This window comes from Odontomachus brunneus, unplaced genomic scaffold (genome assembly GCF_010583005.1).
Source record: "Odontomachus brunneus isolate Ranch 3 - 2012 unplaced genomic scaffold, Obru_v1 Obru_scaffold_013, whole genome shotgun sequence".
NCBI classification, from domain to species: domain Eukaryota; kingdom Metazoa; phylum Arthropoda; class Insecta; order Hymenoptera; family Formicidae; genus Odontomachus; species Odontomachus brunneus.
The window spans coordinates 2,276,235-2,290,680 of NW_022639463.1; the positions used below are offsets into that span (position 1 = coordinate 2,276,235).

Here is a 14,446-nt window from a genome sequence, read left to right on the forward strand (position 1 = left end):
CATCGTGAGAGAGAGAGAGAGAGAGAGAGAGAGAGAGAGAGAGAGAGAGAAGTTTGCGGATGTAATTAATACGGCATTTTTTGGCAAAGTATAAATAAGCAATGGATGAAGATCCGCATCGAAATATATCTGTTCGATGAATATTTTTTCGAAAGATGAGATTAAGACTCTCTTGGTGTAGCAGGTAACAGGATTTGGCGAGAGATTTCGATATCTGAGGAAACCTCCGCTTCTGTGACAGACAAGAGTCAGAGTCCGCGTTGTGGTCAACCGATCGGTGAAGGGGAACGCGACCGACATCCAGTCTTCTTTGCTCGGTCGATTCGTGTCTGGATATTGCGAAACTCGCCTGACTTTCTCAACTGCCGAGTGCGAATACGTTGCTTCGAATACCGATGACTGCTGACTCCCGTGTCTGCCAATATGGCGAATATCCAGTTGTGTTAATGTTATTAAACCTGTGTCATTCATCGCATCCGGTGCTCTTTCCAACACAAATCTTGGATTCACCTTTCAAGCGATGAATCAGCTATCTATGAATCTTAGACATAAATTTGAAGCGAATACACGTTGATTTCTCAATTAAATAATGCCCTGACCTGCAACATAACCAACTTCAATATTTGCTTGCGCAAGATCCACAGATTCGGTCGGGTAGCAGTGCCAGTAAATTAAAGAGGTTTAGTTGCAATTGCATCGGCTGCAGATAATCGAAAAGATTATTCTTCAAAATTGTTCTCCGAGACCGCGGTTAGACCGCGGATTGCAAGATTTCCCGTTTCCCTTTCAGTCTCTGCTTTTCTGAGTAATTTGAATATTTAACGCATCACGAACTACGGGAATTACACGGACGTGATTACGTAAATGACTTCTTTATTATCTTCTGTCTGTACGAAGGTGGGCGATTTTGTTGTATGTCAATCAGACAAGGTGGAACGTATTGCGAGAGCGTTGTTTTGCAAAACAATGCGAATCGAAATGAAAGCTTTTTCCTGAACTAAGCGGAAATGTTGACGTCAAGTTATCTCCGAATCGTCCTTGAATTGCTTCTGAACAAACCATGATTGAGAGAATGTCTTCCGGTGATGCGATACCTTGCATCCTTATATCATGTGTGTCAAATTATTTTTTGGAAAAGGATATCATAAAAATTCTTCGTAAATAATGCACAATACATTTTTATTTCAAACGAAGTGATCGCATCTCTGATGTGGTGAAAGAACGATAGCATCCTGCAACGACGCGAACATTTACAGGGAGGTCGAAGAAAGAGAGCCAGTTGGATTATGGTTTATCGACCAAAGGAAAGTTTGGTTGGCGAAAGTAAGTCGTTTTGTATCCAACGAAGCTCGTAATGGACGAAATGGACTGTCTGGACGTTTCATGCTCGAAAGAAAGCCAACGCCCACTTCAACGGCCGTTATATGACGCTATTCTATACGTGAAATCGATTTTACGTCAATTTCTTTGTCATCCTCCGCTGCCTCAAAGAAACTTAAACCTGTCATCTAGCAATCCTGACGCATTAAATGACGCGAGTCCTAAGCATTTATTTCTTCCACAATTTTTATTATCTTTCTTGATGATATAAGAACTATTCTAAAAGGCGTATTCAGTAACAAAAATAGAAGGCAAACGATCAGTGATAGTCAGATTTTTTAATAGATAGTAATGCAATTCATACGACATAGTTCGATTCAGTTTCTCTTCTTTTCGCGTGTTTCCGGGAAGAGAGCATGCCCGCGACGAAATCATGACATTATTGGCCCAGAATTCGAGGCTCATGACCGCGCTATATTAAGCTCTTACTACAGAGTCCCTATTCGACGAATGCCTCGCAAATAGCCGACGTCGTCACTTTTAAGTCGAGCGTTACACTACACGTGTGATAAGTTACGTTGACACGCGAGTATTTCGTCGGTCGAGCACAAATTGTCCGTGATTTCCGTATAATCGGTGTTTCGTCTCACACATAATAAAATAACTATTGGGTATCTTATTGAGAAGTGAGAGGGAGAGAGAGATTGATATATAATCTTATTTAAATATTACAAGGAAAACATGTATGCTTTGCACGGGAATAATGATGTCAACTAATGATGTCAATATCCGGGTGTATTGCTTTCGAGTATCGTAATTAGCGTCAAGTATTGGAATTAGTGCAGTTAGTATCTCAAAAGATTTTGAAAGGCTCTCGTTGGACAAGAAGGATGAGTCCACAAACTCATTCCAAAAATTACGGATAACCTTTTAATCCATGACTGTACACAGAAACGCGTTGGTTTATACTTATTATTCAGAGCATATTTCAATTATTATTCAGAGTACAAACCTTGTTATTCAAACTATTTTTATTCGTTATGAAACATTTAATAATTAAAATAGCGGTTTGTAGAATATTGAAGCGTTGAGAAAACGTCGTTAACAATGCAACTGTCTATTCCCGCGAGCAAACGCACATACACATATATTGAAGTTTGCCGATTCCGCAATCTATATAAATATTGACCGCCAGTGTCTATTGTGGCGACTCTCTTTCTCTCTCTCTCTCTCTCTCCCTCTCTCTCTCTCGTAGATATCCAAAATCAATATTTGAGCGGTTCCGGTGGCGTTGCTCGAATTAGGCCAGAAATAGCAAGATTAATATTTCCTTTATGGCGTTGCGGGTGCGGCTCACCGGAAATGGCGTCTAGCAAGGGCAAGAGCGGGCCGCACGTGGTACGCTGCCGAGTGTCAAACGACTTCGGCGAGTCGTTCATCCGTGAGCGGCGCGTGCGGGTATATCCTGGGCTAACCTGGGAGGATAAGGCTGCAAGCCATGACGAAAATAGAGCAGACGGCAGAAGTAAATCACCGTGCGTCTGCGTTCGTCTCTAAGCCGAAATTTCGTCGGCTTTTATCGCATCGAGCTTTTCGTCGCGATTTCGAACATCTGCGCCTTTGTCCGGCCGCTTAACGCGCTTATTCACTCATTTTCCCACGCGATCTCGGCTAATAAGGGGCCCAGAATAACGGGCGAAAATACGAATGATGGCGATGCGCCATGTGCCGACATCATTGGCGTAAAAGAGACGAGCTAGTCTGATGGCTTTTTCGATGCAAACACCCCGCTCTTCAACGCATCCGCGTGCATACGCTCGTCGTTTCGCTTTCACTTTCTCTCTCTCTCTCTCTCTCTCTCTCTCTCTCTCTCTCTCTCTCTCTCGCTCTCGCTCTTTCTCCACGTTGCACGTACGTGCGTCGAGTGCATTTGGACACATTACATATATCACGCTTGAAAAAAGAAAAGAAGAGAAAGAGAATCGTGCGATTAACGTCATCCTACCATCTGCGATATCTTTTTGCGGGCTCAAGGATCGCGGCGGCAGCTTCGCCTGGTCGTATTTATCCAGAATCGCGTCTCAATTAAAGCCAGTCGTATCTTATTCTGTTTCTTCTTACGTCGATTAATCCTAAACGCGCCGATGTCTAGTAAACGCGACTTATACGAGGAATCCTCGGCCTCAGCTCGCCTTCTCACGAAGATAAATGATGCTTACGCGATAAGCAGTTAATTTCCTTTGGCGGAGTCTATTATGGACCGTGGTTGAATTGAATATTCCGCGTTGAACAGGAAAAGTAATAATTACATAACTGTACAGCCAAGCGTTTTATAATATATAGGCGATACTTAAGCGTCCGAGTTTTCCTTATAGGCTTGTGTAGCGACTAAAATAAAACCGAGTTTCTCTAAAACAATATTAAGAATAATAATCAATGATAAGAGAGTTAGATGTGGGGGCGATCTCATTAAAAATAAGGTACACGTTTGTTTCATAATGCTTTGTTTAGTAGCACTTCCATTAAAATGCTAAACGCCAAACTCTTGGGCTCTGCGTTTTCTCGCCTCGAGAATCGCATAATTGCGCGAACGATGATGTAAGCCTTAATTGCGCAAAGTCAAAAGTTGCGCGGTAATACATTTTATCACGAACAGCCGGGAAAATAGCGTTTCACGTTCAAATGAGATAAAAATTTCTGAAGAACACACTTTCAACTTGACAAAGAAGGAACATGAGATTCTCGTGAATTATTTCGTAAAATTAATTTTTGCAATATCGGACGTGCGTATTGATTTGCAAATAAAAAAAATTTCAGTGAAACGATCGGTTCGTCGAAAAACAACACGGAGAAATTCGAGAAACTTCGAGTATGTACACTGAAAAATATCATGCTACTTCTAAGAGAAGAGATTACTCACTTTTTACTTTCTTTCTTTTAAGTAACGATTATCTCCAGCAAAGAATATTTTCTTGGTGAACAATTTGGAAATATACACAAATTTGAGAAAAACTCACTATTGTATACTCGAAAGAAGAATTTATTCTCTTTACAAGAATATTACAAAACTTTAAATAAACCAAAAGTTGACTTGATACTTCGTGTAGCAAGCAAACCAAATTTTTCTTTTAATTTTATGTTTTTGATTGAGACGCTAAACCTACTAGGATTTTGTATAAATTTGATGGGCCTATGATGAGCTTATGATAAGTTTATGATAGATTTTTGAGTATGGAAACTTATGGAATACTTAAGACAAGTAGCATTTATTTTAGTAAAATATACATTTTCCCGCAAATGGATCCTAAAGTTCGGCGATTGATTCAAACGATCATCTTCAACGTTTGTATCAGAGGAATTACACAATCATCAATCGCCCTGCGCGCAGGTAGCGCTGTTTCGCGGTGATTCACTGACTGCGCAAAGACTCGAACGTTCTCGAATTACACACCGATCCGACAGGCAGCGGGTATTCGGTAAACAGGAAACAAGATCGTTAAGCATATGCAGATCTCGTGTCTTTAGAATTCATGCTACGGCTGATTGGATGTATCGTCAGGTGCGCGTCGGATTGTCATGGAGAAAAGAAGAAATATTTCATCGATATGGAGACGAGACAAATTGAAAGAATAAACGATGATTACTTCGTTATGCAAGCAATTGATTCGACGAGGCCGCAAAGCCACTTTCCGCGGATGCAATTGTCGCTTCGCATAAATTACTTTTCGTTGTGTTGGCCGAAGCTAACGTTTTTTTTTTTTTTTTCTAGATAGCTATTAGTACACACAGATAAACTTCAGGTAGTGAATTCCTGCTTGCCTGAGTGACGCCAGCAATAAGTGCTCATTAAGAGGCCGGACAATGCAGCTTCTATCTGTCAATAATTGCCTCAAGCGGCTCGGCTTTTTATTATTTATGATTCTGTTGTCGATGAGAACTCGGAGAAACCAAAGGGAAATGCGATTGTCCTTGGTGGCGTTGCGATAGCACTCACGTATGTGCGTTTATAAGTGTAGCGCGATTAGCATACCACTCGCTTGACGTATCAACAGCTTATTTTCAATCGTCAGTTGCAAACACACGTCCAGCAGTCTCTGACTGACAGATACGATTGCGAACGTTAGTTAGCTTCGCAGGACGGTGACACGAGAGTATATCTTCGTCGTCTATTGAATTTTGAAACGAGACAAAAATAATCGGAATACCGACACGTAGAGGCGATTAATAAAATACAGGACAAGCCCGGCGGCTGTCTCTCAGTTCCTCCCCGACGTGGAGCATGTTTTCACAATCGGTCTCATCTCCTCCGGTTATCCGCGCAAAAATGTCAAAATGATCGTCAGCAATTAACGAGTATTGTGAGCCGCGCTTGATACGGCACGCCGCGTTTATCGTCCGCTCAATGGAAAAATTAACCGAACGCGTTGTCATAAAATACGTCGTTTATTGGCGCATGAGTGACGTATCGCCCGCTGGAAAATATTATCTCGCTCCTTCTCAGTTTCTCGAGAGAGCCACACATCTGCCGTCGCACAATTTATCGGAGAACGCCCAACATTATTGTCGTTTCGCGGAACGGTGGAAATTATTACATTTACACTATTACATTATTGAAAAAAAAAGAAAAACTCTATTACCATTCACGTGTGCGGGATTGAGTAGCGCTGGAAACGGATCGCCGGACGATAATCGAGCGATAAGCGAGTGATCGCGCGTAATGTTATCGCTCCTCGATGCATCGTTACCGAGCATCTCGTTAACGAAATTTATTCGTTCACGTTGAGTGTTCGACTTTTAAACATCGACGTTTCATTTACAATTGAAATGCAACGTAAATCCACGTTACTAGCGAAATTTACTATATTCCTTAGCAAGATAGACTTCATTGACAGTCTATTCCTGGAGCACTAAGGAAAAATAACAGAATAAGATTTAAAAATACACGGTAAAGTTGAAAAGAATTTATATGAAAAAAAGAGGATTTATAATATTCTCTCAGTCCTTCTCGTCCGAGTGAAACCAACGATGAGTACCAGTAATTAAGGCAATCGCGTTCTCTAGCTTTTGAAGCTTTCATCGACAACAGAATCATAAATAATAGAAAGCCGAGTCGTTTGAGACAATTACAAGTAGAAGTTGCATTGTTTCGGCTCTAATGGCACTCATTGCTAGCTTCACTCGGACTAGAAGGATTGAGAGAATATCATATCATTTTCCTTTTTCATATAAATTCTCTTTAATTTTGTGTTCTTTAACTTGGTGTTCTTGGTACTCCAGAAATACTCTGTCAGTGAGGTCAATCTTCCTAAAGAATATAGTGAATTTCGCTAGTAACGCAGCAGATTCCGCTAGAAACATGGCAAGTGTTTTAATAATGCATTTCAGTTCCTAAAACATATAAGTACCACATATGAAATGAAAGGATAGTAAATTACTGAAAAGAGTATTGATACTGATATTATCCTTAGTTACAAAATTCTGTAGTAATTTTTGCTATGAAATTCTCTTCTTGTACACGATAGCAAGAATATAAAATTGTTTTAAAAAAAGAGAGATCTGAAATGTATGATCGATCATTTTCCCAGCCGACTCGCCGTCTCGTTGGAAGATACATTAATCGACGAAGGAGAGATTTTAACGCCGCGCGCACATGTGTATGTGTGTGCGACAGAAGAGATTTCTACTTAACAGTCTATTCGTGTCTATTCGTCAGCAGCCAGCAGTGGCTTCGACGACACGGCGGTGACAGATACTCTAACGATTCGGTTTTTAATCAACAATAAATGAAGAGCGACAGACCTATGAGAGTCAAATGATGGATTAGTATAATCGTGAAATTGAAGAAGAAAACATTATAATTAGGCGATAAATAATGCTTTGTAATCTTGAATAACACAAACGTTTCGATTTTGCTTTGGATCATTCTCAAGGTATACGCAAACGTAGAAAGTAAGAAAGAAAGAATTCGGTTTCCAATCGCAATGGTCTCCTCATTATGATCGTCACGTCATTATAGTATTGATCAGATTGACTCCAATCAGTTATCTGATTAAGTATCTTTGTATAAGGTGATATTATACAAGTATAGTCTGAGTCTGTCAGACTCGAGCAACTTTAAACTGCTATAACTTTGTTGAGCAACAATATTTTTGGACACATTTTTTTCTGAGATCCAGATAAGCCTCAGCTATGAGATAGTATCTTTTTAATTCAGTTTGACCTCGTGTACAAACACACAACGACAGATATCGCCACTACAGCTCATCTACCATATCTCGCGTGATCATTCAAAGCTTCTTTAATTAACATCTCGCTAATTATTGCGAATAGCGCAAAATGATATAGGACTTTTATGTTCACCTTAATCTATGCCTCCAAAAGAGCTTCGAAGCTTGCCCTGACACATCCTGTATAAACCAAACTGAGTGGGGTATGGATCGTGTATCTTTTCTCCTAACGTGAACTCGTGAAAAGTGAAAGGTTGCACGTGAAAATTTTCACACTTCCATTGTTCGAGAAGTTACATGATCGCAAAAGTCGTCGAGTTCACGTGAAACTTTGCACATTTCACGCTTCCGTTTTTAGGCAGAAGTTACACGAACGCTAACCTGATCGCAAGACCATGGGATAAATTCTGGTCGTTGTAAGTTCATAGCATCGTGCGTTTTACGCAAGAAACGCCGCGCTTCGTTCACAGAGGATACGTATGTGGGTCGATTCGTGGCCAATCGAATGTAGGTGCGCGCAATCCGTATCCGTGGGCTTGCTGGGTAAGCGAACGGGCACAATGAGGTATCAGCAGCGGTGTGTCTGAAAATACAACGAAGTCGCCGTCCCGGCGGAATACACGCTGGTACACCTAGTTACAAATATGTAATTTCGCCTCGGCAAATGACGGTCGATAACACCGCAGAGCGCTGGTCACGCGAGTCCTGCGTGATATGGGCGCAAGGTGGGCGCGATTATTATCCGCTCGCGCGGCGTGCATTCCGCCATTACTGCTGGTTTATCTCACCGTTATTATTTAGTTTTCCGGCTATTAGCAAATTAAAGAGCCGTCGCGCTTAATTAATCAGCCGCGAGGCTACGCGCGCTCCTGCTCCAATCACATTTCTCCGAATAATTAACTCCATGAATAACGTTCGTGGCACTCGCGAACTTGCTGCGGATACGCGCGAGCGCGTTAATTGAAGACGGTTAAGGTGCAATGAATATTTTTGCGTGACGCTGACGCGGGAGGAATAACGGGAGAAGCGGGGAGAAGAGCGAGTTGTTACATCGCAAAATAGATAGATTACACTAGAGTGTATATCGAGTGGTGATAAAAAGGGGGGAAATGGGAGAGGCCTCCATGCACGAATCGAACAAGGTCGTGCAACAGGTTCTGCAAGGGGTAAAGATGGTGAAGCACGCGAGCTACTTAGAATCTCCAGCGTGCACCTTCGAGGTGGGTGCCTCGTTGCGCTCAAAGTTCAACCAAGGACGGTTCTTGGTTTTCACGAAGAAATATTACCCAATTCGCTAAACATCGCCTATTACCACGCCGATACGCACATATTAAGGCTATGCAATCATTTCAGCGAGATCAATCAAAGCGCTCTTAATGACGTTTCTCGTTACTCGGCCTGAACAAAACTCCGCCAACTGAGAGAGAAACTAACCAACAGTTTACCGCTCGGAATGCCCGCTGCGTCGCTGCCTTTACCTTCGTCGTTCATACTGTGACCTTTCTTTCTGTCGCTTTTAAGCCACCATAGAGATACTACCGTGGCGTCTATTTTGTTCTCGGTATTGTTTGCGCACGGACGAGTTCGGAATTTTTTCCGAGACCCTCTCGCGTTTATTCACCTTTCTGGCATTCTACGCACGACTACGGGTCTCGCCTATTTACAGATTCGGGACTCGTTCGTGAACCAGAATGCGTCTCGTGTAATTCCTTCGGTCTTGCCTACGAGGCCCATCGGGACGAAGGGAATATTGGATTTCCGTCGCGCCAGCGATCAACTTTCCGTACATTAAATTTCTTGCAAAAATATGTCTCAACTAATTTTCTTTCTTTTGGAGGGAGGGGGAGAGTCAGAATGAAACCAGAATTAAATAGTAGAAGAGGTAGTTTCTATTCTGGTGACCTCCTTTTGGCGTCTGCAACTCTTTCAACAGCTTTCCTTGGAGAAAGACTCTTTAATAGAAAGGAATGGCAAAATTGAAACAAAAATGTCGCATGATATTGAATGATATGAACATAATAGAGGATGCAACTCACCACCAATTTCTATGTCGACGTAATGCACCGGAAGAGAGATTCATTGTACTCGGGGGTACTTATTTTATTAAAATCGTGAGCGATTGCCTCGCCTATGATCAATGATATATGGTTATAACGCATGATACGTTATTCTAGGTAGACTTTTATGATGTGGAACAATCGATAGTGAAAACTTGACAATTATTTCAATTACACTTATGAGGCAAATATACTGTACTAAACTAATCATTAAATTTACATCATGATGAATAAATTTTGCGTTATATCGATGCAACAAGAAATACATTTACTCAACATTACTCACAGATTTTCGTACTACATTTCGTGTGACATATTATGTTGAGCAAATTTTGCTCTGTCAAAAACAGGTTTGCCTCCAATTACTGCACTGAGACAGAAAGAACCCAACGGTACGTTTCGACCGAAAGATTATCCCGAATTGACCTCGCACTCTCGACATACAGGTTTCTGTAAGACGTATATGACCTGTCCAAAGTACAGCTGGAAAAAGACTCGGAGGGAGAGGAGAGAAAGAGAGAGAAGGAGGAAGGGAGAGAGAGAGAGAGAGGGGGAAAGAAAGGAAGAGAGAAAGAAAGAGACAGAGAGAATGAAACCCGTTTAATACTCTAATAACAGGATACCAATGCGGATCATAGAAAGGGTGACGGACGTACGCGTCAGCCATGAAGTGTCATGGACGTATCGCTAACGGAGTGTCACGGACACATCACACTTCCATCTCTGCCTACTTCCACACACATCGAACACGGACGAAACTGCTTGAGGTCGGAAGCGCGTGACGACGGTCAACCGGAAGTGAGTCGCGGTTGTCCTGGAATGTGCGACCCGGAGATACGCATACCTCGCGCAAGATTGACAGATGCTATTTACGATATCCGAAATCGCCATTAGGATTGATGAGTGGATGCAATTCTCGTTCTTTCCACGACGATTGAATTGCTCGAACCGCGTGCAGCTGTACGCCGACCCGCTTTGCGTCACTTCAGAATTTTATGGCACACAGCGAGCTACGTTTAGCGTCACAAGATCGCGTGACGGCGGCTTAAGTTACATCTGCGAGGCACTTTTTTTTTTTTTGTTGAATGACGTAGGTCTCCGCGAGCCTCGTTGGCTTGTATTCTCACTTGTTACTCACACGGATCCCAGACAGACCGGAGTAAGTGTGCCTTCGGCGCTTCCAACTGGCGATTAAACGCAACGTCAACAGCGTACTGTGACAACGCTGGCACAACGATCTCTAAGTTGCAGCAAATGCAGAGAGTAATTTTGCCAAAGAAAAAAGGGGAAAAGTAGAGTACAAAAATATCTTCCCGTTAAATATCTTCTCCAATCTCTCCGGCCATCTTAAACTAAATCTCTCCGGTTCTACACACGACATTCTGCAGCGCTTTTGCAGACGAATCGCGCGCTTTACTATGTTGTCGAGCAGCTGCGTTTAATCGCCGCCAGTGTGCACGGCAAATAATTCCAACCACGGGTTGAATTTGTTCCCTTGCCAGCCCCTCGTCGTGCCTCCGAGCAAATGAAATTCTCGCATGCCTCACACCAGCCTCGCATTTTCCGATTCTCTCTCCGCTGAGCCCGCCGGCGAGCTATTCAGCCCTTCTTTGTACAATTAGGAGTTCCTGTCGTCGTCCACGCGGCGGCAGGCACGGGAAATAGGCAGCCTGTAGGTGGTAGGATCGAGGGAGGCTAAGGGAAGGTGGGAAAAGGGACGTCGCAAAGGAATAGAGGGAGATAGAGCAGGGATCAATATGCACTTCACTGTCGTGAGCGGATGTAGGAAGAGCAACTTCGTCGCGCCACGTCCGAACGAATGTCGTGTTCGTGTTAGCAAGCGAAGCTTAACATCGATGTTGCCTCCGAATTGCCACTCGGAGCAATCGATTGCTTCGTTCGAAAATCGTTCCTTCAAGAGAATCGTAATTACAATTTGACTACTTCTTTATGATTCGTTCTTTTTCTCTCTCTCTCTCTTCTTTCTTTTCTCTCTCTCTCTCTCTCTCTCTCTCTCTTTTCTTCTTCATACGCGACACGCGTATGCAGTCAGCGCGAGATGAAGTTCATGCCTGATGTATTTGCTGTCCGTCGCAGAACGTGCATGTTACACGTCAGCGATGGCGTTATAGATTCGCGGCGCTGCTTCTCTTTCCCAAGTCTGGGATCGTACGTGCCGCTTCCGGTACGTCATGCACATACGCCGTCAGTAATTGATCGGAATTCATAGTTACGTGGAGCGAGCGAGTACATCCACCTCACACACGAATCGATGTATCGTTCATTTTTTATTAATAACTGTTCCCCTATCCTTCTATTTTTAATCTTCCACAAGCTAAGATAGCTTAAAATAGCCTTCAACCAGACTCTTCAATTCTTTACCAATTCTGAAAAGTTTCATGCAAATAATATAACGTTGTACCATAAACTTGGCGAAATAACAGACACTTTATTATATAATTCGATTTAATGCACTGAGTTAGAAAATTATGCAAACCTTTTACGTTAACGGCTTGATGCCTGGACAATCGCGTTGCTACAGAGTCGTCGTACAGAGAAATAAATGAAAACGTTTGATGTAAGTGGCTAGCAAGTTAATAGCGAAATTTCGCGACGGAGAAAGCGAAACGTCGAACAGAAGTCGTGAAACGTTGCCCACAAAGTTAAGGTTGTTTCATATCGTGTAGATAGCAGCGCAAAATATATCCGACACCTACATTTCGTGTATACATAGATTAGGTCAAAACTGGACGCAAAATCCCTTTACAATTTTGCAAACAACCACGTAAAATTTCGAGTTATTGATTAAAGAAAATTGGCGGATGATCACGCGCGATATAGCAGATAAATTGTGAAAGCGACATCTACCATTGTGTGGACTGGGTCAAATTAAACAAAAAAGTTCTATACTATTTTACAAATAACCACATAAATTTTGAGTTACCAATTAAAGAAGATTGGCGAATGATTGCGCGCGATATTCCGACATCAGAGTTCTTTAGTTAATAACTAAACATCCACGTGATTGTTTGCAAAATGGTAGAGAACTTTTTTGTTCAGTTTGCCTTAATCTACATGTACACACTACATAGAACACTTAGCGTCAGGCACACTGTATACGCAGTCAGGCTCACGGAGAGTAAACACATAGACCTTCGTCGGTGACACAACAAATGACACTTTGCAAGCTACGGTCCTCTTCTCTTGAGTTTCACGAGTCTCTTGATCATCCTCGAGGACGCTAGAACCTTGAAATTCAAGATACGCCGTTGATTTATAACGGGTCCTTACCAACACCAGCACGATTCGCAGATCACGGTTACAATACTGCGCGCGGTCGTGGGAGCGCCTGCGCAAGTGTCGAGATGAATCTAAAATTTAACATTGTCGTCAGGAACAGTTAGGCGTACGCATATTCCCATGCGGTTTTGCAATTTTGCATAATTCGATTCAGATGCAAACGTGGCCAGCTCTTCATACGCAGCGATCAGTTAATTAACTCATGCATATGTGGAGGAGCGCATACGTTATTAATTATTTGCCGAAATTTACAAATCAATGAGACACCATCGACGCGTGAATTTTTCATTATTCTGGTTTCGACAAGCCGCGTTAATTAACGGAACAATTCTCGTATGCTTCGTCTGTAGGTCACGTATTCGGCCGATCTCGCGATCGAGATACCGGGCAATCTCAGCCAGGGTGGTTCCTGGTACCGTTTGGATTACAGCCCACCCGTCGGCTCGCCACCGCCGAACACCACTATAGCCGCCACCGACATCGGTGATGTCATAAAGTTCAGGGACGGCCTGCCTGGGACAAAATACGAGTACTGGTTGTACTATAGCAACAGCACTCTTCACGATTGGCTGACGTGGACCGCGTCGATTACGACACGTGGGTAGTCTACGATGCTGTTGAACGACGATGGATATTTTTGACAGAATCTAGTCAAATAATATGAATAAAATTCTGTCAAAATGTAACGAACAACCGCAAATTAATTATTAATGAAACTCTTCTAAAGGTTGAACGATACTTCCAGAAAATACAGTTGACTCTTCGATTATTCGAATTCCATAATTTTATTCAATTTTATCCTCTGAATATTTTTATATCTGCAGTATTTATCTTTTATTATTTTATAAATTCATTAATTAACGATTACTTGTAATCAGCCGTGTAACTGAAAATTAACGAGCAAGTTGTTAAGCACGCGACGAAACATTTGATCAAGAGATATCAGTTGACACGGTTTCTCTCACCCTTAGCGCCCGACCCTCCTTCGAATTTGACTATCTCGGTGCGAAATGGGAAAACCGCGATCGTGTATTGGTCGCCTCCGGCGCAGGGGAATTATTCCGGTTTCCGGCTGCGGACGCAGAGCTTCAGCGACACCGGAAATCCTAAAACCAGCGTCATCCCCGTCGACTCGGTGCCGTACACCCTCCGAGATCTCACGCCCGGCGCCACGTACTCGCTGCAACTCTTCACCGTGTTGGACGCCAAAGAAAGTGTCGCTTACACCAGCAGGAATTTCACAACGAGTACGTATTCCAAGAGGCCGGAATGTTTCGTAAATATTTCGGCGAGCGCCTAACGTTGAAATACTTGCAGAGCCGAACACTCCCGGCAAGTTCATCGTCTGGTTCCGAAACGAGACGACGTTGCTGGTACTGTGGCAGCCGCCGTATCCTGCCGGAATTTATACTCATTACAAAGTCAGTATAGATCCGCCGGACGCTATAGAGTCCGTTCTTTATGTGGAGAAGGAAGGCGAGCCACCTGGTCCTGCGCAGGCAGCTTTCAAAGGACTCGTTCCAGGTCAGTCGTTTGCTGTCG

At 42.8% G+C, this 14,446-nt stretch overlaps 1 protein-coding gene across 4 annotated transcripts in view; it reads left to right on the plus strand.

Moving 5' to 3' along the window:
• The window catches only part of LOC116840936 (tyrosine-protein phosphatase 10D), a 35,571-nt gene that overhangs the window by 6,743 nt on the left and 14,382 nt on the right, over positions 1-14,446 (plus strand). For all 4 annotated transcript variants that reach the window (XM_032808297.1, XM_032808293.1, XM_032808294.1 and 1 more), the window contains exons 3-5: positions 13,255-13,501; positions 13,876-14,151; positions 14,222-14,428. In XM_032808297.1, the coding sequence (XP_032664188.1) occupies positions 13,255-13,501; positions 13,876-14,151; positions 14,222-14,428 (730 nt within the window). The remainder of the gene's footprint in view (positions 1-13,254; positions 13,502-13,875; positions 14,152-14,221; positions 14,429-14,446) is intronic.